Source organism: Euprymna scolopes, chromosome 9, assembly GCF_053919585.1.
Source record: "Euprymna scolopes isolate OS-2025 chromosome 9, ASM5391958v1, whole genome shotgun sequence".
Taxonomy (NCBI): domain Eukaryota; kingdom Metazoa; phylum Mollusca; class Cephalopoda; order Sepiida; family Sepiolidae; genus Euprymna; species Euprymna scolopes.
In genome coordinates this window covers 123,623,051-123,648,296 of record NC_136490.1, presented here as the reverse complement: position 1 = coordinate 123,648,296, position 25,246 = coordinate 123,623,051, and the positions used below count along the sequence as shown (strand labels likewise).

The following is a 25,246-nucleotide window of genomic DNA, read 5'->3' as shown; positions in this document are numbered from 1 at the left end:
TATATTATAGTATAAATTATATATATATTATAGTATTAATTATATATATATTATAGTATTAATTATATATATATTATAGTATTAATTATATATATATTATAGTATTAATTATATATATATTATAGTATTAATTATATATATATATTATAGTATTAATTATATATATATATTATAGTATTAATTATATATATATATTATAGTATTAATTATATATATATTATAGTATTAATTATATATTATAGTATTAATTATATATATATTATAGTATTAATTATATATATATTATAGTATTAATTATATATATATTATAGTATTAATTATATACATATTATAGTATTAATTATATATATATATATTATAATATTAATTATATATATATATTATAGTATTAATTATATATATATATTATAGTATTAATTATATATATATTATAGTATTATTATATATATATTATAGTATTAATTATATATATATATATATTATAGTATTTATTATATATATATTATAGTATTAATTATATATATATTATAGTATTAATTATATATATATTATAGGTTTAATTATATATATATTATAGGTTTAATTATATATATATTATAGGTTTAATTATATATATATTATAGTATTAATTATATATATATTATAGTATTAATTATATATATATTATAGTATTAATTATATATATATTATAGTATTAATTATATATATATATTATAGTATTAATTATATATATATATTATAGTATTAATTATATATATATTATAGTATTAATTATATATATATTATAGTATTAATTATATATATATTATAGTATTAATTATATATATATTATAGTATTAATTATATATATATTATAGTATTAATTATATATATATATATATATATATATATATATATACACACATTATAGTAATAATTTTTTTTCATACCTTTTGGAATTGTCAGTGCAGGAACTCACGATTGCTGCTGGTCAACGGATTATACAGGGGTTGAGAGAGAGAGAGAGAGAGACAGACAGACAGAGTCAATAATACTTAGTGTATTGGCTCTAGGAAAGCATTACTTGTCCACTAAACAAAGATTTTTTTTTGAATATGAAATTCACATACGGTCCCCAGCTGTACGTACATTCCAACCAGGGAAGATGACAAACAGCGTATAGTATCCCCAAATGGTCACCCATATAGTACTAATCTAGCTCAACATTGCTTACTCAAAATCTATATTATATTTTTGTCTGTCTGTTCCGATTTATGTCGGAAAATAATGGGTCGACCAGGCTGAAATTTTTTATAGATCTTAGGTGTGATACTGTGCGGCAAACTAAACATTACGGTTTCCGTTTGCTGCATAACAGGGAATAATAAAGATTAGTATTTAATGTAAAAATGAGCAAAAATTTAACCATAATTCAACCATCATCATTCTGTCTTGTCTAGTTATAAAATATTTAGTTACAGACTTAACTACAAAATTAACTGGATAGTTTTATTGTATTACATTTTAAGCGTTTTTGTTATTTTTTTTTGTTTTCTTTCTTTAAATTCTTACAAAATAGAAAGTTAGATTTGAAATGGTTTAACTCCACACAAACATCCTATCGAGAAAGGGAAAATCTGGTTGGATTGGCAAAATGAAAATTGCTTCGGCGAGTTTCATATTTTACCCTTAACATTTCAATAATCCAACCTTTGAGAACTTGTGAATTATAATTTTGAAAGCCTTAAGCAAAAATTTGAGAACTTGCAGTCGTGGATTTAAAATGATTAAAACTTCAAAATAATAATGCGAAAAGCAAAGCGAAGAAAGAAAAAGGCGGACCTTAAAAAGCATGAAAAATAAAAAACAAACCAAAAAAAATTTCAAAATGATAATTTAAGTAAAAGCAAACGTGAATTCCCCAAGAACTGCTTCCGGCAGTTGTACAACTGATGCAATAACCAAAGAATTCACACCAATACAATTGGCGCCAAAGGGCAGGATCATTTCAGAACCGCTCTTTTCAAACGAATTGAAATATGTTTTTCGAAAATTTCATAACAATTTGGAAAATTAGAACCAGAAGATTTTATAGACATTAAAAAGTTTTTTTCTTCTTTTTATTTATTTACTTATTTCTTTTTAATATTTATTTCAATTACATTTCTTTTATGTTCTATTTCTTTCAATTTCTTTTCTCATTTTTTTTTCTTTTAACTCTTCTTCCTATTTTTTCTTTCAATTCCTCCTCTTTCTCCTTTATTTCTTTCAACTTCTCTCCCACCATTATTTCTTTAAGCTTCTCTCCCTTCTTTTTTCTTTCAACTCCCCTCTCTCCCTTTTAACGCCTTTCTCTCTCTCTCTCTCTTTCTCTCTCTCTCTGCCCTATTCTGTAAGTTCTTCCTTTTTTCTTTAACTTCTCTTCTTTTTTTTACTTTTAACTGCTCTTTTCCTTTTTTTTGTCAACTTCTCTACACCACTTTTCTTTCAATCCCTCTTTCTCCTTTTTTATTTCCCCTTCTGTTTCCCCTCTCTCTCTATTTTAAAAATGTGTAATTTTTATTAGTTTTACTTCACCTTTCTCCACACCATTTATATCTGTTTCACTCGACGTCTCTATTCATTTTCCTCTTTCCCTTTACTTCTTCTTTTTCTTCTTATTTTCCTCCCTCTCCTTTAATTTATTCTCTTCCTTTCCTCTTTCGAGCTTCTTTCCCGTATTTATCATTCTTTCATTTCTTCCTTTTCAATTTGTTACATTTTTCATTAGTTTCTAATTTTTCTGTTTTTTTGTGCCTTTCTTTTATTTTTCTATTTCATCTAACATGCTATCATTCGCTGTTATCTTCTACACTTTTCCCTTACTTCATTTGCATTTCCTCCACCTTTTACTCACATCATTTGCATTTCCACCACCTTTCCCTCACATCATTTGCATTTCCTCCACCTTTCCCTTACATCATTTGCATTTCCTCCACCTTTCCCTTACTTCATTTGCATTTCCTTCACCTTTCCCTTACACCATTTGCATTTCCTCCATCTTTCCCTTACATCATTTGCATTTCCTCCATCTTTCCCTTACATCATTTTCATTTCCTCTACCTTTCCCTCACATCATCTGCATTTCCTCCAATTTTTCCTGACTTTATTTGCATTTCTTCAACTTTTTTCTCATTTCCTTTGCATTTCGCCAATTTTTCTCACATTTCATTTGCAGTCCTTACATTTTTTCTCATTTCATTTGCATTTCTTAAATTTATTTTTCATGCCATTTGCATTCCCCTCTTTCTCATTTCATTTGCATTTCCTTCACCTTTCCCTTGTGTCACTTGCCTTTTCTCAACCTTTATCTCATTTCTCTGAATATTATCAAACCTTCTCTCATTTCATTTGCATTTCTTCCACCTTTATCTCGTGTTCCTTGCTTTCCTTAATATTTTCCTCGTGCTTTATTGCATTTCCTTAACCTTTTTATCATTTCCTTATATTTCTTGTATCTTTTTTCATTCAATACATTTTTGACTACTTTTCCAGTTCAGTATTTTATTCTTTCTTTCCTCATAAGTTATTTTTATTTGTACCATTGTCTTTCTCCTCATTCTGTCTGTCACTCTCATCTTTTCATCTCAATTCTCTTTAACAATCATATCTTATTATAATTCATTTAATGTCAGTTTGACCAATTATGGTTCTGCCATTTCGTATCTGAGTTCAACCAAATTTTTAGAATGTGTTAAGATCATTCTGCAGATAATTTTAAACTCTACTTGATCAAGATTATATCTACTAACATGTAAACTCTCTTAATTTTAAAATACTCTTGAAATGTACAACATGGAGCATTATTTGCAAGGGAGATAATTGCACATTCTTTTTGGGTTTGTTTTTATTCAACGGCATATCAATGCTTTTTTGGTTATTTAGTGCTGAATCCATTAATTAATAATCCAATAATGCTTCAAGTCCTTTATATCTCCAAATATTTATTCATGGAGTTTGGTTTGGTTGTTTTGTTTTATGGCATATCAATCCTTTTCAAGTTATTAAGTGACAAATCTAGTAATTCAGTTTTTGTTTTGGACTTTGCAGAATATGACTGAGGTTTGTAAAGGAAAGGGGGGGGGGAAAACCCAGTAAAATCAATGCTTAGTGCATTTTAGGTAAGGAAGCCAATATCTTCGGACAACCCGTTTCTTTAGAATGATTTAGTGCTACCAGATCATTGTTAAAAGAGACATAGATTTAATCGTGACAGTTAACTTTCACAGACAAAAACACTCGACTAGCTACAACCACTATAAACGATTTCCCATACTTTCTATTTGTGCCTAACTCTAAATGCAGATTCAATGAACAAAGCTTCTTTCCCAGAACTGCTAGCATGTGGAACACTGTTCCGCTGTTCTGCTTCCCTGTTGAGTGCAACATGGTATCCTTCAAATCCAATGAAAAACAGGTTCTTGTTGAGCCGTCCCCATAAATAATCAAATTATACCCAATTTACATCATTAACAATTACTACACTACTACTTTACATTCATTAATCCTTATACTCGAGTGGCCTTCGGGCCTTGATACGTAAAAAAATAATGGAAATATTGTATTTTATCGATTTTATTTCATTTCTAAATATTATATTCATTATTGCTTTACATTAAGTTTTGAGAGATGTAACTAAATTTCAAGCTAACATTCACCTTTAGATATTTCACTCAGAAAAACATGAGGTGTGTAATTCGGACTACTATTCCTATCTTGGTTCTCATTTTCACGTTTCGGCCGATGTAACCTTTCTGGTGCATTCTGAGAAAACTTTTAGTGAAACTCAGAAACCTGTATGGAATGTTGAACTGAATTCTTTATTCAATCTATGAAGGTAGATTGTTCTTATTCTGTCAGCTATACTTAGGTAGAAGTGTTCATTTAATGATATATATAGTTATTGCTTGTAGTCCGACTATGGACCACTTGGGAATTTTGTTTTCCTTAGAAATTTCCTCCTTGAAGATGGAAACCGGCAGAGCCTGCCCAGGGGTAATGCCACACAAAGAGAAGATAGTATTATATATTAGATCCATAGCTGCGTCTGCTTTTCGTAAAGTTGGTCCTTTCTATTGCTCTAAACAGTTTCTCACATCTGGGACTATTTTCTATCGCTACAAATCTACTATCAGGCTATGCATGGAGTATTGTTGTCATATTTAGACTGATGAATCTATCCTATTTGAAGGTTCTTGGTAAGGTGCAGTAACGTATGTGTAATTTGATTGACCCCCCACCCCTTTTTACTCTCTGCAACCTTTCTCTTAAAGATGTTGCTACTTTCAACCTTATTCTATAAATATTATTATTCATTTATTATTCAGAATTGTCAATCTATTCCCTGCGTTTTTATTATTACAGCTCGTTTAACACAGTGCTCGTAATCTCCGTATATCAGCCTTTTTGATACATCATTGTAATACAGTTTCCTATTCAAGTATCTCTTTCCAAAAACTACAGGCTTATGGAACTTTCTTCTTACTGACTGTTTTCCTCCTACGTATAACCTTGGTCTTTTCAAGACTAAGGTCAATAAGCATCTCCTGTACATCAAGTGATTTCACGCCTTGTCTGAAGCGATGTCTAAAAAAATATAAACAAGGCTTAAATCTTTTATCTCTCCCCATGCACACAAATGCCACTTAGAAAAGATTGTTAACCAAAGCCTTTAACCGTTATGGTATGTCCTCCTAGTCTGAATAATCCTAATGATAAAAATGATCAATTTTCATCTAAAATGTTCCGGAATATAATATGAGGTTTTATGTTTGCTACAATGGATACTGTTACGAACTATGGAATCAAATGTGCTATTTAAATGTTATTTATTAAATTATGTGTTAATATTCTTGAGAAAATTACGAACCATATTTCTTGCCAAACTATGGGTAACATACTAATATTAAGTTGACTTTACACAAATGATTTAAAATAGGCACTGCTTATTGGTATTAAATAGCTAGAAGACACTTAATCAAAGCAAACAATAACTCAATTCGGTATGAATTACAAAATACTGCATACCACTTCAATTTTTGCATCTCCCTCTTTTCGTCTCCCAAGCTGAGAAATAAATAAGATTTTAAATGATCATATATTTTCACTCAGTTTTATTTAATTTATTGTGTAACAAAAATGTGAAATAATTATTTGAATTAAAAAAATAGCAATAAAATAGATACGTATATAATATAAATGAAAAACGGCTCTTTAAAAGGCGAATCTAATATTGATAAAAAAGGTGCAAATTGTATTTCCTGCCAAACTATAGGTAATATATTTATTTGTGTTCAATTAATTGTATACAACGAATGGTTTAAAATAAGTACTGCTGATTCGTACTAAATAACTAAGATACAAACTCAGCAAAATAAAAAGTATTTCCGTATAAACTAGTGAATACTGCATACTATTAAACATCTGTGGACGTTGTTTGTTGTGATGTATGTTTATTTGCTTGTTACCGTGCACATTTTATACCTGAGTGTAAATGATGGCGGGAGGAAGTGTGCATGAAGTAAATACAGGGAAAATAAGTAGTGGGTGTGAAAGACGAAAATAATTAAAAGTGAGATGTAAAAGAAGAGAGTGCAAGAAATGTGAGAGTAAAAGGAGGAGAAAGAAGAATAGAAAGAGGGGATGAACTAGAGAACGGGGGAAGGGAGAAGCGAGGAGAGAGAAAAGAAGAGAGAAGAGGAGAGAATAGAGGAGAGAGAAGAGGAGAGAATAGAGGAGAGAGAAGAGGAGAGAATAGAGGAGAGAGAAGAGGAGAGAAAAAAGAAGAGAGAAGAGGAGAGAAAAAAAAAAGAGAGAAGGGAAGAGAAAAAAAAAGAGAGAAGGGAAGAGAAAAAGAAGAAAGAGAAGAGAAAAAAGAAGAGAGAAGGGAAGAGAAAAAAGAAGAGAGAAGAGGAGAGAGAAAAGAAAAGGGAAGAGAAGAGAGAAAAGAAGAGAGGAGAGGAGAGAGAAAAGAAGAGAAAAGAAGAGAGAAGAGGAGAGAGAATAGAGGAAGGAGAGTGGAGGACAGAGAATAGAGGAAGGAGAGTTGAGGAGAGAGAATAGAGGAAGGAGAGTGGAGGAGAGAGTAGAGGAAGGAAAGAAGAGGAAGGAGAGAAGAGGAAGGAGAGAAGAGGAAGGAGAGAAGAGGAAGGAGAGAAGAGGAAGGAGAGAAGAGGAGAGAGTAGAGGAAGGAGAGAAGAGGAGAGAGTAGAGGAAGGAGAGAAGAGGAGAGAGTAGAGGAAGGAGAGAAGAGGAGAGAGTAGAGGAAGGAGAGAAGAGGAGAGAGTAGAGGAAGGAGAGAAAAGGAGAGAGTAGAGGAAGGAGAGAAGAGGAGAGAGTAGAGGAAGGAGAGAAGAGGAGAGAGTAGAGGAAGGAGAGAAGAGGAGAGAGTAGAGGAAGGGTAAGAGGAGAGAGTAGAGGAAGGGTAAGAGGAGAGAGTAGAGGAAGGGTAAGAGGAGAGAGTAGAGGAAGGGTAAGAGGAGAGAGTAGAGGAAGGGTAAGAGGAGAGAGTAGAGGAAGGAGAGAAGAGGAGAGAGTAGAGGAAGGAGAGAAGAGGAGAGAGTAGAGGAAGGAGAGAAGAGGAGAGAGTAGAGGAAGGAGAGAAGAGGAGAGAGTAGAGGAAGGAGAGAAGAGAGTAGAGGAAGGAGAGAAGAGAGTAGAGGAAGGAGAGAAGAGAGTAGAGGAAGGAGAGAAGAGAGTAGAGGAAGGAGAGAAGAGAGTAGAGGAAGGAGAGGAGAGAGTAGAGGAAGGAGAGGAGAGAGAAAAGGTTGGAGAGAGAGAAGAATAAGATAAGAGAAAAGGCAAGAGAGTGTAGAGAGAGAAGAAATAAATGAGGGAGGAAAGAAGAGAAGAGAGAGAAAGAGAAAAGAAAACAGGAGGAGATAGAAAGAGAAGAGGAAAGAAAAAGAAGAGAAGGGAAGAGAGAATAGAAAGAAGATCAGAGAAAAAAAGAAGATAATGAAAGAGAAGAGAGAATAGGAGACATAAGAGAAAAAGAGAAAAAAAGAGAGTAAGAGAGAGAGAAAGGATAAGGAGAAAGACGAGAGATAAGGGGAAAGAGACAGGGGAGAGGATAGAAAGAAGAGAGAGAGAGGAGAGGAGAAAAAGAAGAGAGAGAGAGGAGAGGAAGAAGAGAGAGAAGAGGAGAGGAAGAAGAGAGAGAAGAGGAGAGGAAGAAGAGAGAGAGACAGAGGAGATAGAAGGAAGAAGAAAGAGAGAGAAGATGGGAGGAAGTAGAGAGAGAGGAGAGGGGAGAAATAAGAGAGGGAGACGAGAGGGGAGGAAGAAGAGAGAGAAGAGGAGAGGAAGAAGAGAGAGAGAGGAGAGGATAGGAAGAAGAGAGAGAGAGAGGAGAGGATAGCAATAAAGAAATAGAGAGAGAAGAGGACAGGAAGAAGAGAGAGAGAGGAGAGAGTAGGAAGAAGAGAGAGAGGAGAGGAGATGAAGAAGAGAGAGAGAGGAGAGGATAGGAAAAAGACAGAGAGAGGAGAGGATAGGAAGAAGAGTGAGAGGAGAGGAGAGGAATAAGAGATATAGAGGAGAGCATAGGAAGAAGAGATAGATGGAGAGAGAGGAGATGATAGGAAGAAGAGAGAGAGAGGAGATGATAGGAAGAAGAGAGAGAGAGGAGAGGATAGGAAGAAGAGAGAGAGAGGAGAGGATAGGAAGAAGAGAGAGAGAGGAGAGGATAGGAAGAAGAGAGAGAGAGAGGATAGGAAGAAGAGAGAGAGAGAGGATAGGAAGAAGAGAGAGAGAGAGGAGAGGAAGAAGAGAGAGAGAGAGGAGAGGAAGAAGAGAGAGAGAGAGGAGAGGAAGAAGAGAGAGAGAGAGGAGAGGATAGGAAGAAGAGAGAGAGGAGAGGTTAGGAAGAAGAGAGAGGAGAGGATAGGAAGAAGAGAGAGGAGAGGATAGGAAGAAGAGAGAGGAGAGGATAGGAAGAAGAGAGAAAGGAGAGGATAGGAAAAAGAGAGAGAGAGAGGTAAGGATAGGAAGAAAGGAGAGAGAGAGGAGAGGAAGAAGAGAGAAAGAGGAGAGGAGAGGAAGAAGAGAGAGAGAGAAGAGGAGAGGAAGAAGAGAGACAGAGGAGAGGAGAGGAAGAAGAGAGAGAGGAGAGGAAGAAGAGAGAGAAAGGAGAGGAGAGGAAGAAGAGAGAGAGGAGAGGAGAGGAAGAAGAGAGAGAGAGGAGAGGAGAGGAAGAAGAGAGAGAGAGGAGAGGAGAGGCAGAGAGAGAGAGAGAGAGAGGAGAGGAAGAAGAGAGAGAGAGGAGTGGATAGGAAGAAGAAAGAGAGAGAGGAGTGGATAGGAAGAAGAAAGAGAGAGAGGAGTGGATAGGAAGAAGAAAGAGAGAGAGGAGAGGATAGGAAGAAGAGAGAGAGAGAGGATAGGAAGAAGAGAGAGAGAGAGGATAGGAAGAAGAGAGAGAGAGAGGATAGGAAGAAGAGAGAGAGAGAGAGGATAGGAAGAAGAGAGAGAGAGAGAGAGGATATGAAGAAGAGAGAGAGAGGAGATGATAGGAAGAAGAGAGAGAGAGAGGATAGGAAGAAGAGAGAGAGAGAGGATAGGAAGAAGAGAGAGAGAGAGGATAGGAAGAAGAGAGAGATAGACAGGAGAGGATAGGAAGAAGGGAGAGAGATAGAGAGGAGAGGATAGGGAGAAGAGAGAGAGATGAGTGGATAGGAAGAAGAGAGAGAGAGAGGAGTGGATAGGAAGGAGAGAAAAGGGATGAGATGACATGAAGGAGAGAGAAGGGACGAGATGATAGGAAGGGGAGAAAAGGGATGAGATGATAGGAAGGAGAGAGAAGGGACGAGATGATAGGAAGGAGAGAGAAGGGACGAGATGATAGGAAGGAGCGAGAAGGGGCGAGATGATAGGAAGGAGCGAGAAGGGATCAGATAATAGGAAGGAGAGAGAAGGGACGAGATGATAGGAAGGAGAGAGAAGGGACGAGATGATATGAAGGAGGGAGAAGGGGCGAGATTATAGGAAGGAGAGAGAAGGGATGAGATGACATTAAGGAGAGAGAAGGGATGAGATGATAGGAAGGAGAGAGAAGGGACCAGATGATATGAAGGAGAGAGAAGGGACGAGATGATATGAAGGAGAGAGAAGGGACGAGATGATAGGAAGGAGAGAGAAGTGACGAGATTATAGGAAGGAGAGAGAAGGGACGAGATGACATGAAGGAGAGAGAAGGGACGAGATGACATGAAGGAGAGAGAAGGGACGAGATGACATGAAGGAGAGAGAAGTGACGAGATGACATGAAGGAGAGAGAAGGGACGAGATGACATGAAGGAGAGAGAAGGGACGAGATGACATGAAGGAGAGAGAAGGGATGAGATTATAGGAAGGAGAGAGAAGGGATGAGATTATAGGAAGGAGAGAGAAGGGATGAGATTATAGGAAGGAGAGAGAAGGGACGAGATTATAGGAAGGAGATAGAAGGGACGAGATTATAGGAAGGAGAGAGAAGGGACGAGATTATAGGAAGGAGAGAGAAGGGACGAGATTATAGGAAGGAGAGAGAAGGGATGAGATTATAGGAAGGAGAGAGAAGGGATGAGATTATAGGAAGGAGAGAGAAGGGATGAGATTATAGGAAGGAGAGAGAAGGGACGAGATTATAGGAAGGAGAGAGAAGGGACGAGATTATAGGAAGGAGAGAGAAGGGATGAGATGATAGAAAGGAGAGAGAAGGGACGAGATTATAGGAAGGAGAGAGAAGGGACGAGATTATAGGAAGGAGAGAGAAGGGATGAGATTATAGGAAGGAGAGAGAAGGGATGAGATTATAGGAAGGAGAGAGAAGGGACGAGATTATAGGAAGGAGAGAGAAGGGACGAGATTATAGGAAGGAGAGAGAAGGGATGAGATGATAGAAAGGAGAGAGAAGGGACGAGATTATAGGAAGGAGAGAGAAGGGACGAGATGATAGAAAGGAGAGAGAAGGGACGAGATTATAGGAAGGAGAGAGAAGGGATGAGATTATAGGAAGGAGAGAGAAGGGATGAGATTATAGGAAGGAGAGAGAAGGGATGAGATTATAGGAAGGAGAGAGAAGGGACGAGATTATAGGAAGGAGAGAGAAGGGACGAGATTATAGGAAGGAGAGAGAAGGGACGAGATGATAGAAAGGAGAGAGAAGGGACGAGATTATAGGAAGGAGAGAGAAGGGACGAGATTATAGGAAGGAGAGAGAAGGGACGAGATGACATGAAGGAGAGAGAAGGGACGAGATGACATGAAGGAGAGAGAAGGGACGAGATGACATGAAGGAGAGAGAAGGGACGAGATGATAGGAAGGAGAGAGAAGGGATGAGATTATAGGAAGCAGAGAAAAGGGACGAGATGACATGAAGGAGAGAGAAGGGATGAGATGATAGGAAGGAGAGAGAAGGGACGAGATTATAGGAAGGAGAGAGAAGGGACGAGATGACATGAAGGAGAGAGAAGGGATGAGATGACAGGAAGGAGAGAGAAGAGACGAGATGATAGGAAGGGGAGAGAAGGGACGAGATGATAGGAAGGGGAGAGAAGGGATGATATGATAGGAAGGAGAGAGAAGGGATGAGATGATATGAAGGAGAGAGAAGGGACGAGATGATAGGAAGGAGAGATAAGGGTTGAGATGATAGGAAGGAGAGAGAAGGGATGATATGATAGGAAGGAGAGATAAGGGTTGAGATGATATGAAGGAGAGAGAAGGGACGAGATGATATGAAGGAGAGAGAAGGGACGAGATTATAGGAAGGGGAGAGAAGGGACGAGATTATAGGAAGGGGAGAGAAGGGATTAGATGATAGGAAGGGGAGAGAAGGGATGAGATGACAGGAAGGAGAGAGAAGAGACGAGATGATAGGAAGGGGAGAGAAGGGACGAGATGATAGGAAGGGGAGAGAAGGGATGATATGATAGGAAGGAGAGAGAAGGGTTGAGATGATATGAAGGAGAGAGAAGGGACGAGATTATCGGAAGGAGAGAGGATGGATGAGATGGTAGGAAGGAGAGAGAATGGACGAGATGATATGAAGGAGAGAGAAGGGACGAGATGATATGAAGGACAGAGAAGGGATGAGATGATATGAAGGACAGAGAAGGGATGAGATGATATGAAAGACAGAGAAGGGATGAGATGATATGAAGGACAGAGAAGGGATGAGATGATATGAAGGACAGAGAAGGGATGAGATGATATGAAGGACAGAGAAGGGATGAGATGATATGAAGGACAGAGAAGGGATGAGATGATATGAAGGACAGAGAAGGGATGAGATGATATGAAGGACAGAGAAGGGATGAGATGATATGAAGGACAGAGAAGGGATGAGATGATATGAAGGACAGAGAAGGGATGAGATGATATGAAGGACAGAGAAGGGATGAGATGATATGAAGGACAGAGAAGGGATGAGATGATAGGAAGGAGAGAGAAGGGATGAGATGATAGGAAGGAGAGAGAAGGGATGAGATGATAGGAAGGAGAGAGAAGGGACGAGATTATAGGAAGGGGAGAGAAGGGACGAGATTATAGGAAGGGGAGAGAAGGGATTAGATGATAGGAAGGGGAGAGAAGGGATGATATGATAGGAAGGAGAGAGAAGGGATGAGATGATATGAAGGAGAGAGAAGGGACGAGATGATATGAAGGAGAGAGAAGGGACGAGATGATAGGAAGGGGAGAGAAGGGATGAGATGATAGGAAGGGAAGAGAAGGGATGAGATGATAGGAAGGGGAGAGAAGGGATTAAATGGTAGGAAGGAGAGAGAAGGGACGAGATGATAGGAAGGAGAGAGAAGGGACGAGATGATATGAAGGAGAGAGAAGGGACGAGATGATAGGAAGGGGAGAGAAGGGATGAGATGATAGGAAGGGAAGAGAAGGGATGAGATGATAGGAAGGGAAGAGAAGGGACGAGATGATATGAAGGGGAGAGAAGGGATGAGATGATAGGAAGGGGAGAGAAGGGATGAGACGATAGGAAAGGGAGAGAAGGGATGAGATGATAGGAAGGGGAGAGAAGGGATTAAATGGTAGGAAGGAGAGAGAAGGGACGAGATGATAGGAAGGAGAGAGAAGGGATGAGATGATAGAAAGGAGAGAGAAGGGACGAGATTATAGGAAGGAGAGAGAAGGGACGAGATTATAGGAAGGGAAGAGAAGGGACGAGATGATAGGAAGGAGAGGGAAGAGACGAGATAGGAAGGAGAGGGAAGGGATGATAGGAAGGAGAGAGAAGGGACGAGATGATATGAAGGACAGAGACGAGATGATAGGAAGGGAAGAGAAGGGACGAGATTATAGGAAGGGAAGAGAAGGGACGAGATGATAGGAAGGGAAGAGAAGGGACGAGATGATAGGAAGGAGAGGGAAGGGACGAGATGATAGGAAGGAGAGAGAAGGTACGAGATGATAGGAAGTAGAGAGAAGTGATGAGATGATAGGAAGGAGAGAGAAGGGATGAGATGATAGGAAGGAGAGAGGAGAGGAGAAAGTAGAGACGAGAGGAAGGAGACAGAATAGAGGAGAGTTCAAAACCCTTCATCGATGTTTGGACAGCCTCTATTTACACTACTGGGTAAAGCGTGATATTGAATCCCATATTATTTTAAAGAAAAAAAGAGTTTTTAATGTGTTTACTTGATGAGCGTTAGTGGCCGTCAAAGACACAGAATATGAGTAAGAGACTATTAGTCCCATGTGACATTTTGCTAATTTCCAACTATGCCTGTTAATGCATTCTTCACTCGTTTTTCTTTTTCTATATATCCAGTAGAAAAAGTGAGGACGTGTGTTTGTTAGTATTTTTTTTTTTACACAGTGATCACCACTTATCAAAGCCCGGAAGCCATTCAGGGATAAGGGTTATTGCAAGTACATTACGTTAGTGTGGATATTTGATGAAGTGTTTACTTAAGGGGGCGGTTCATTAGGAATTTGTTAACGTTGGACTTGAACACATCCAAGTTGTAGTCCGGTTGGAAGCAGGCCGACAGAACAGAGTTCCACAGGCGTGCAGTTCTAAGAAAGATGTTTTGTTCATGGAATCCGGGTTTTGATTCAGGCACAGATAAAGAGTGGGGGAAACTTTTGACAGTGGATTCAGCTAGACGGTGTTTTTCGTAAAAGATTGGCGAGGGGGGACCAGAGATTGGAGTTCAGACGAGCACCTGCCATGGAAATAATGATAAAACAAGGATAGGCTCGCAACGTCTCTTCTGTGGGAGAGAGGTTGCAGGGTAGAGAAAAGGGCATCCCCCACTAAGCCACGAAATCTATTTTGTACGCTGTCAAGGTAGGATAGGCTGTTTTTAGCAGCTTCTGCCCAGATATGGCAACAGTATTCCATCCTTGGACGTACTTGACTTTTATATAGATAGAGAATTGCATCAGTAGTGAGATATCTTCTGGAGCGGTAGAAGGATCCCACCATCTTTCCAGCGACCTTGGCAACAGACTTGATGTACGTGTTCCATTTCAGATCAGGAGTAAAGGTCAAATCTAGAAGCTTGTCAAAACACGGGGCCTCACCCAGACGAGAGCCATCCATCACAATTGATGCCAGCTGGGGATCAGAGCGTTGATGATGTAAGGATAGGAGTTTTGTTTTGGATGCATTAAAGGTAACCAGCCACATCTTCCCCCACTGAACCACGCGCTCGAGATCAGAGGAGAGATAATCAGAGAGAACTTTGTCATTTACAGCCTTTGATGTGTTGCCGTAGATGGTCGTGTAATCAGAATAGATGTCAACGAATGATTTAAGTATGTGTTTAGGGAGGTCATTGATGTAGATCAGGAAGAGAGTTGGGCCCAGGATTGACCCCTGAGGGACTCCAGCATTTATATTGCAGGCCTCCTATTTTTGTCCATCTACCACTACTCTTATGAGCCTATCGGAGAGAAATGATTTAATGATTGGGAAAAGATTTTCAGTTATACCGTAGCTGGAAATCTTGTGAAGTAGACCCTTATGCCATAACTTGTCGAAGGCCTTTGATATGTCAAGAGCAATTGCCCTAGAAGTGTAAGAGCACTTCTCAACTTATATACTCAACGAATTTTTGAGCAACACTTGAAATTTGGTATATAGGATATACAGACATGTGGACAAATTTTTAATCAGTTTTCCTCCTGAAAAAAGGCCTACTAAGGGGTCAAAATTGAATAAATTGCTACTTGAGGGTCAGCGGATTTTATTGTCAACTGTTTCACGATTGCTTATGCGCGGTCATGAAACATGACAACTTCCTTACGTTAAGAATAAATATGTTTGACACCAAATTTTTAAGATCGTATGAAGCTGGTCTTATAATTATCGTATTTGACTCACTGTCTTTTGGTTTTGGTATCGATCTCAGCTCACTTCGGCAAGAAGTGAACTGCTACGTAATACTCGCACGCACAGGTTTCAGTTTGTTTCCGTTTATTTTTTTCACTTTTTAATGAATTTAACGTTACGTTTAATACCTAAGGTATTTCTGTTTATAATAATAAATATCTGCATTAATTAAAATATAATATTTGTGCGTATTTTACGACCGGGCAACGCCGGGCGGCCTGCTAGTGTTCTATATTCTGTACTAATATCGGCTGAAACATTGTGCGAGTAAAATTCAAGATGAGAGCCGTAGTCCGAATAATCCAGCTACTACGAATTATCAATCATCATCTCAAAAATTCCGAAACATAATGTCAATTGGAAAGTTTTCAATTTGGCTTTTTTTTATAAATAAAAGTTTCGCTTCAAGCATTTAGTGTAGTCTGGCAAGCCTGGGAGAAAATGAAAACGTGTAAGTAATAAAATAGGGGAGGAAAATGGTAAAAGTGAAAAGGAATCTTTATAAAATAAGAGAAAATATTTTGACAAAAAAAGGTGTAAAAAAAAAAAGAAAAAAAAACAGTAGAAATCTGAGGGAGCAAAATAAATAAAACAATAAAAAGAAAAACAAAGTGTTAAGAAAATCGAATGTAATAAACCCGTTTCTCGTGATGGTTCCCTCAGGGGTCATGGATCATTGAGGGGCAGACAGGGCATATCAGCCAACCTCAAAGTAAGTGGGAGATACTGATGCTTCTCTAGATATTCGGCAGTTGAAGGTCGACTTTCAAAAGGAAAATAGAATTCTCATTCTTTTGCATTTCGTCTCAGATCTTTGGCATCGGTTCAAAAGATATTCATCAGAGATGCAAAAGTTGAAGAGGGGTGTAGGAATGGAGATGAAGAAGGAGGGAGGGGAGGAGGATAAAATCAATCTACTCGTAAGACTTTTTTTGTTGTAAATTTTGATAGCGGTGATGTTTGTTTTTAATACAAATCAGAAACATAAAAATATTTTTTTTTTTTATTAAATTTGTGTTTGTTTTGTAAATAAATAATATAAAAGTGGAATATTTTAAACGTGAAGAATAAATAAAGGAACATAACGATAAAGCAAAAAAAAAAAAAAGAAAAAGTTGAAGAACGAAAAATGATTTTAAAAAATAATTACAGAAGAATAAAAACCAGAATTAAAATAAAAATAAATTAAAATGAAAATAATGGCAACAAAATTGCACAAAAATAAATAAATAAATAAAAACAATAATTCATATTTGAAAGATTTGGGCATTCAATCTGTGCCTTTAGCAATAAAAATGCAATTTCTAACTTACCCTTGATTAACCCCCCAAAAGTAAAGTGATTGGAACGAACGCTAAAATTCCAATGGCTTTAATTGCTACCCTTTTCATTCTCCACTTCGTTTGGATTCATCCTCTTTGTAGTTTCCAAGAGCAAGTAAGTTTTCACAGGAACGTGTAAACTCAAAGTGTTTTCAATTAATGAAAATCGTTTCAAACGTCAGAAGTAACAAGTCTGTATCAAATTGATAAGCTGATATTAACTTAGACACTCTTATAAACGAGGAAATAAGATTAAAGTTAGATATTTTTTCAGCTACTCTATGTCGGGGTGGGGGGAAATAGCAATGTCTCATATACTAGCTTGCTTCATCTCGCGCACACATTCTTACGGGCGAACAAAAACGAATTGCTACTCACAGATAATCACACGCACTAGCAAGCACAAGGTAAACCAACATACCAATAGTGATACGCTGTCAAATGCCCACATGCGTATATTACTTACAGACATATCCACACTATGAACATACTGACCTACACATTTATCAGCCTAGTGCCTACTAAACTAACTTTCTTTACCAAATACGAATTCGTATAAATGAAAACTTGCTTATTGAAAATTACTTTTATATTCTTATAAAATTGTTTTGTAATAACATTTCGTTTTCTCTCAATTCTTAATTTACAAAATTATGCGTATGTTTTAGCAATCATATATTAACTAGTGACCCTTCTACTTTCTCAATATTTTGTTTATTCTTATGTTATTTGCATGCCTTACGCATATATATATATATATATATATATATATATATATATATATATATATATATAAATATATATTAATATTTTTCTGTTGTTATAGCATACGTTTTGTACACAAATTATATTAATTGCCGATATAGTTATTGGCAAAACTGAGAGACACCAACATCGTCTAATATGGCTCTGCCAAATCCAAGAACCATGCGATAAACCAATGAAATGCTACTTCTTTATTTTTTACCAAGTTTAAGCAAAAGGAAAGAAGAAAAAAGAAAAAGAAGAAACAAAGTAGGAAAGAAGAAACAAGAAAAAAGGAAAGAAAAAAGACTAAAGAAAAATGAATAAATAAAAAGAACACGTAGAATAAAAAAAGCAAGAAAAAGAAAGAATAAGAAAAGAAAAGAGAAACGACAAAAAGAAAATACAAAACAGAATGAAACAAATTTAAAAAAAAAAGAAAAGGAACAAAGGAAAACAAAACAAAATATAGCTTTGTGTCGTTGTTAGTTTCATGGTTTATATGCGAAAACTAAGATTTCTTGAATATTGTTAAAATGATTAAATATCTTTTGTTAGACATTTTACCCATTAAAAACAAGCAAAAGTCATAACCCATCGACTTAGATTAAATTCTTTACGCCAAACTGATGTTTGAATATGGTTAAATTTGTGCTTAGTTTTCCATTAAATACTATTGCTAATTAATCCCTACTCGAATGGATACGATAATATGAAGTTCGGGGTTTGTTTTACTGTACACATAGATTCGAAAAAGTTGTCACAAAACAAATATAGAACAAATAAATGTTATCAAAGGCAAGATAAGTTACTTTTCTACCTAACTGGATATGTTTTTAGTGTTTATATTTAATGTAACATGTTTATTCAGCTCGAAAAACATACAGTGTTTACCGACGTATTGGAAAATTCAAAATGGCGTCCGACTCTCTCTCGGAGACAGTAAGTTTGAGAAAAGGAGTTATGAATAAAAAAAACAGACAAAATACTGTTAAAAACCCGCCGATTATATGCCAGCGTATGTCACGGTAACATATATTGAGCGAGTTTTTAACAGCATTTTGTCTGATTTTTATTTATAACTAATTCTCCCAAACTTACCGCCTCAAAGACAGAGTCGGCCGCAATTTTTAATTTTCCAATACATCGGTAAAGACTGTATGTTTTTCGAGCTGAATAAACATGTTACATTAAATATAAACACTAAAAACATATCCAGTTAGGTAGAAAAGTAACTTATCTTGCCTTTGATAACATTTATTTGTTCTATATTTGTTTCGTGACAACTTTTTCGAATCTATATGTACAGTAAAACAACCCCGAAGTTCGCTGCATCTTATCGCAAATGTCCATACCAAATTTCAGGGAGATCATTCTCAGAAACTACTGCAACAAAATGAGACATACAAACAGACGGAATATCAAAGAGAAATATAATATGGTTGATATGAAGCAGGTACATTCGAATGCAAACAATTTTCTTTGGAAATCATTTTCATTATTTGAGGCGAAACTTTTAAAAGCCAAAGAACCTTCCTAATGCCAACCTAGTGAGGTGATGAAGATTAGTACTTTTATCGAAACATCATCTCGAAGTGATTGCCAATGCTAAAAAGTGCTTCATCTGTACCTTTATTCTGTTTTTTAAATGTCTTTTTCAATAATAAAAAAGGTAGAGTTAGTCACTTTGCGTCTGCTTTGCCAGCCACCACAGAGTCCAACTTCTATTGGGAGTATACCAAGGGGGAATTCCGATCGCCTTGATTAAGATAGGGATACACAACTAGTATACTTGCGGTAAGCATAGTTTTGAGTCGTTCTCAGTTCCGGAATTACGATTCAAAAACTAATATTTAGTTTTTTTTCCGTCTTTCATGAATAGGGAGTTAACTTGGTTCATTTTACCATTTGAGAATATTGGTAAGAGTCCTTCATGTAATATTGAAACATGTTTAGCAGAATTGATGTTCCCTTCGCACTTCACCAGTCTGAGCGACCATCACTCCAAATTGCACTCCATACTGTAACCAAGAAGTGCTCATGTTTCAGCATTAGCTACAGTCATTTTAAGTCAAACTCTTGCTAAGGGAGCCTCTATATTCATACTCTTCCATTGTCGATAAATAATGCAGATCGTGACTTATCAGAGAAAATGATATTGGTCCAAAAGCTTGGGTTTGGTTGGCAAAGTTTCTTTCACATCCACTGTCTCTTTTCATTGTTGCTCCTGTATTGATGACTAATAATTCCCAGCAAGAGCATCAACAGAATATAATAGGAATAGTTTAATGTTTTGATTATTATGGTCTAAACACAATGCATTTTTAGTATCTCTGTGCTAAATTTCCTTAAAGCATCACACAGATGAGACTGGACTCACCCTCTTGCATTCTATTGATACGAATAAAGATTTTCAAAATCACAGTCTTTCGTTTTCTAGACAAAATGTTAAATCGGCACAAATTTTAAAAAAATTGTGAAATCCTTCATATTTAATTCGTTTCCCGATTTTGAACGTTCAATTCAGTTATTCAATGAACTTTTAAAAATAGTTGCTTTATTTTCTTACAAGCGGAATTTTTTTCTTGGAGTTTCCTGGGAGGATTAATGAAACTAAAAATCGGAATGCCCAAAAGTACTCTAAAAGCTAAAAAGCTAAGTGATTAACTATCGCCAGGAGCGACTCCCTTTTCATTAACTTCATTAACAGACAAGTGTAGAAGAGGACATTATTTCCAGGATAACACCATCCATCCTTGATAGTCAACATATAATGTTGAGTGTTTCGCAAGCGGGCATCAAGTACTACTTTTTAAGATTTTGGTATAACCCTACTGAGAATTGAACCCCGATCCTCTGGCCCATTAGAAAACTCTCCTACCATTATGCCAAATGGGCTCTAAGTGAATTGGCCAGAAAAGATTTTAAAAATTCCTTCACCCCAAAATGCTACATGCAGCAATATACTGTATTATCATCGCCTCTGTTCAGTCCTGATAGATAATTGATACACCTTGTAAAGTTAGGTGTGTGTGTAATTGTGAGGCAGGGGTTGCGCAATCTCTAACCACGCCTCTCCTGAATCGGCATTGCTCGAGTCAAATGGCAGGACGACTGGAAACAATGCCTAGATATGCAGAGAAAACAGAGAGCACATACAGCATCTGGAATTCCAAAATAGTCACCCATTTTTTTAATGATTAGGTTCGACTTCATTGATCTAACGGGAACTGGGGTCAATGAACGGGGTTATGCCGTGTTATAGTAAAATGAAAATAATTACTGAACTGGGAAATAACGAGTAGTTAAATAATGTGATGTCCTTTTGCAGAGTAATAGGTAAATCAGTTTACTTTCCCTGGTAGTGCGCTAAATTGTAAAACCTTATAAATATTAAGATAAAACAAATTAACACAGAAACTATTATTCTTGCTGAATATGTATGTTTATTTTAATACAAAACTGTTAGCAAAGTTGAAGAAAGAAACTTCATCTTTCTTTCTAATGTACTTGACGATCAGAAATTGTCAAGCTGGTCTCCTTTACCGTGGGACAGAAAAATCCGGAAAAACAAGAACATTTGAAAGTACATTTTTATTTTGCCCGTTTTGTCAGCCTTCATTCTTTTTTTACCCATACTTCCAGCATCTTTCATAATTTTCAAGTGCCATTTTTGGCATCTTCCCAAAATAGGTTAACGCTCGTTTTTCTGTGGGGTTTTATTTTGCACCTTGCATTTCTGTCTTTTGATTCTTTTTTCTTTCGCTTTGCATCTCCGTTTTTGGTCGTTATGTCTTTTATAGATCAAACGCCCCCAATTTTGAAATCTTTTAGCAACGCGAAAATTTTACCATTTTTTGTTTGTCTCGTTTCGTTGGCTTTCAAAAGAAACAAAAAAGGAATGAAATATTTTAAATAGTGCTTTAGAGCAGGTGGCTGTCAGCTGATATATACCATGATGATTCACATAAGCAGATATTAATCGACATTAACACACACACACATATATATATATATATATATATATATATATATATATATATATACACTAGTTATGGGACAATTTTAATATTTTCCCCGATTCTGATACAATTACAGATTTTGATTCTTTATAAGTCTCTAAATAGTTTACTATAAAATTGCCATTTTCCCCGATTACCGGAAAAGCACCTGTTAAATGTACATATATTTTCTCAAATTAAAAAAACACACTTGTGTGTGTGTAGGGGGGGGCGATTAGTTTTGTTGGTAGTTTAAAACCAATAAATATTTATTATTACTATTAGTACACGTTTTTTCGATTCCAATACCTCCAAAAATCCGATTTTTCCGATTTCGATTAGTAGTCCCAACACTAATATATATAACAAATGAATGACAAAAATTTCAAAAGGTCGACTATCTTACAATTTATTCCTTTAAGTCCGTCAACACATACAATTCTTAACAGCACCTGTTTCATTGGGGAAAATCAGTCATTTGATTATTATATCAATCAAGAAATTTGTTCTGCTCTTAACTACTCAGAGGAAAAAGCACCTATCAATTCATTAATTGGTATAATAATTAAATGAATGATATTGCGCTACGAAACAGGTGCTGCCAAAAATTATGCATGTCAAAATACTTACAGGAATAATTGTAAGATATCCCAAATTTCAGATGTTCACTGTGGAGCGTTATCATTTACTTGTTATATGCTCTGTAATTACATCGAGTTTCATAAATTAAAGGATTCGTATAAATAAAATGTTAAATATAATTGGAAAACCATTTACACAGAACTATATATACATATATATATATATATATATATATATATATATAAATATATAGTAATAATTAAGGCGACACGATTACTACCGGTCAGGAGATTCGAACCCGGCCATGAAGCCATCCCCGACTCCATCACCAAGGAACAATCCTTTCGGCCAATCTCAACCGCGAGAAATATCGTTGAAATTTTAATATTTATTTTTAAATGTTGTAACATCCGGCCATGGTGATCTAATGGTTATAACATCATGATATGCGAGTTTCTATTTCAACTTTAAAGTGCTTAACAACTGACATAATCATTACAATAATATTTTTTAATGTCTACAAACACTAATGTTTCATCCTTTCGGGAATCATCATTGCAGGGTGTTATATACACACACACACATTATATAAACCTATCAAAATCAGGAATTATTAACAGAAGCGGAACTTTCAATATAAGTACCGCTTCTGTTAAAAATTCCTGATTTCGATAGATTTGCTGATTCCATTTTTTATCTTTAAATATACAGAGTATTTGTTTTTATTTTAGAAATACCGAAAAAAAAACTAATGTTATATATGCATATACTTTCACAAACGTAAGATATAGAATTGTAGGAAGGGATTATCTATAGAGTTTAGTTTCACTGGTAGATTAAAATTAAAACATTTTTATCATTTGATTACTAGTACCAGAAAATGAAAATTAAGTTATATTTTATTTTTCTTTAATTTTAAAATTACGACTATATATATTGGGCACAATATAATAATCAATACGTTATTGGCACCATACAAAAATCCAAAATCTGCATGAATTAAAATATTATATTTAAGCGTATTTTACAACTGAGCCACGCCGTAAGGAGCATAATTATAAATTGGGTACAATATAATAATCAATAGAGCACTGACTATAATAATAAATGCTAAATCTACATGAATTGAAATATTATATTTAAGTGTATTTTACAACCAGGTAACGTTAAGCAGCTTGCTAATATATATATATATATATATATATATATATATATATATATATATATATATATATATATATATTGGTTTGATAAAAATTTAATATGGCGTAATGGAAAAATAAAAAAGGTATTTGCAGCTTCTTTTCCAATTTTCGGATTTTAATTATATCAAATCACATTTCAATTCCTTTTGACGGATTGATTGTTGCTATTTCTTCTGATGAGTTAAGGGGATAATAGATTCACTGATTGATATAATAATTAAGTGATTGATTTTGCGCTACGAAACAGATACTGTCAAGTATTGTATAAGTAAATTGAATTAAAGGAATACATTATAAGATGGTAAATATCATTAATTTTGGAATATAACTTGTTGTCATTAATTATATATATATATATATATATATATATATATATATTAGTGGCCTGTCAACATCACAGCCAAGACAACAAAAGCAGCAAGCCTGAAACTTAATATCTAGGGTATTCGAACCCATGCGTAACTTTATATTTGGGTTTTAGTCGGGGAAAATCGGTGCAAAAGTGTGGAAATGTAAAAATGGAATTAGCCAGGTGAAGGTCGAACGACGGCATTACGAATATACCTGCATAACATAATAGCTATTGGTTTATGTTTTAATTTTTAGCCTTGCAGCGAACATGTCTTCATAGCGCAAACATTAATGTGAAAGGAAAAAGTAAATAGTAGGCTAAACATTTTTGTTTCGATTTTCGGTGGTGGCATACGAGTCATATTTTTTTTAACCTTTTAAATCATTACTATATATTGGATCCTATATAATATGATAACAAATAGGAACTTTGTATTAAGCAAAATATCATATTTAAGCGTATTTTATGATCGGGCAATATTGGGCGGCCTGCTAGTATATATCTCATTCCAGGTTAATATTTTCCAGAGGTAAACCAACCAATGACGGTTTCATGAGGATAATACAAGAGTACTCAATACAAAAGTAGGGCAAGATATACTTTTTATTTGTTTTACATAAGCATTAGTATATCGCTACACATTCATGAGCATGTTTCAGCCAGTCAGTTATAAGTAACTAGAGACCTCTTCAGGCGATATTGCTTATACAAATGGTACAGACGAAACTTTTGTATATGCAATATCGCCTGAAGAGGTCTATTTTCTTGTAACTGACTGACCAAAACATGCTCAAGAATGTGTAGCGACATATGAATGCCCATGTAAAACAAATTATATATATATATATATATTTGACATATTAACAGGCATATGTACATAGTACGATGATGCGTGAAAGTTAAACCTGGGTAGTGAGGGCTGAGGACATGTGTTGCATGGAGAAAATATGAAAATGATACAATGGATATATACTGGGTTTTAAAGTTTGAAATAGCATATTTTCGACTGTCATGTTTAAGTTTGAAATAACAGGGTTTTTTTTTGTCTGTTATGCTTAAGTTTGAAATAGCATTTTTGGTCTGTATTGCTTAAGTTTAAATTAGGGTTTTTTTTTTGGTCTGACATGCTTAAGTTTTAAGCAGCATGTTTTCGACTATCATGCTTAAGTTTGAAATAGCATTTTTGGTATGTCATGCTTAAGTTTAAATTAGCGTTCTTTTGGTCTGTCATGCTTGAATTTTAAATAGAATTTTTTGGACTATCATGCTTAAGTTTGAAATAGCATTTTTGATCTCTCATGCTTAAGTTTGAATTAGCGTTTTTTTTTTTGGTCTGTCATGCTGAAATTTTAGGCACGTAATATGCAAAGAAGGACTTGCAAAAACCATTTGCAAGGAACAGTCCAGGTGAAAAGAAGATGAGGCAGATAAAAGAGGAAGTTGACCGAAAACACCCTTGATTGGACAGAAAAAAACAAAAACTTTGAAGTTACCCAGACATTCGCCCACAAATTCATCAAGTGGACCCAACTGGTCTATTGTTCAACCACGATGCAGCCCCCACCCCCTGATTTTCGTAGGTTATAGGACCAAGTACTCTATCCAGGGATGTTAGAGGGCATTTCGCTCTATGCGATTATCAAAGATTTCCTTTTAGTTATGACAGTATTGTTAGCGAATT

The 25,246-nt window shown here is 35.6% G+C and overlaps 2 protein-coding genes across 2 annotated transcripts in view; one reads left to right on the top strand and one right to left on the bottom strand.

The window, feature by feature from the left end:
- The window catches only part of LOC145285008 (uncharacterized), a 343,910-nt gene that overhangs the window by 289,671 nt on the left and 28,993 nt on the right, over positions 1 to 25,246 (bottom strand). The window lies entirely within an intron of this gene.
- On the top strand, positions 6,721 to 8,739 carry LOC145284651 (uncharacterized; the record flags this gene model as incomplete). The annotated part of the gene is made up of 2 exons (XM_080133553.1): positions 6,721 to 6,783; positions 8,680 to 8,739. Coding segments are annotated over 2 exons (123 nt in total), but the record flags the coding sequence as incomplete, so codon positions are not given.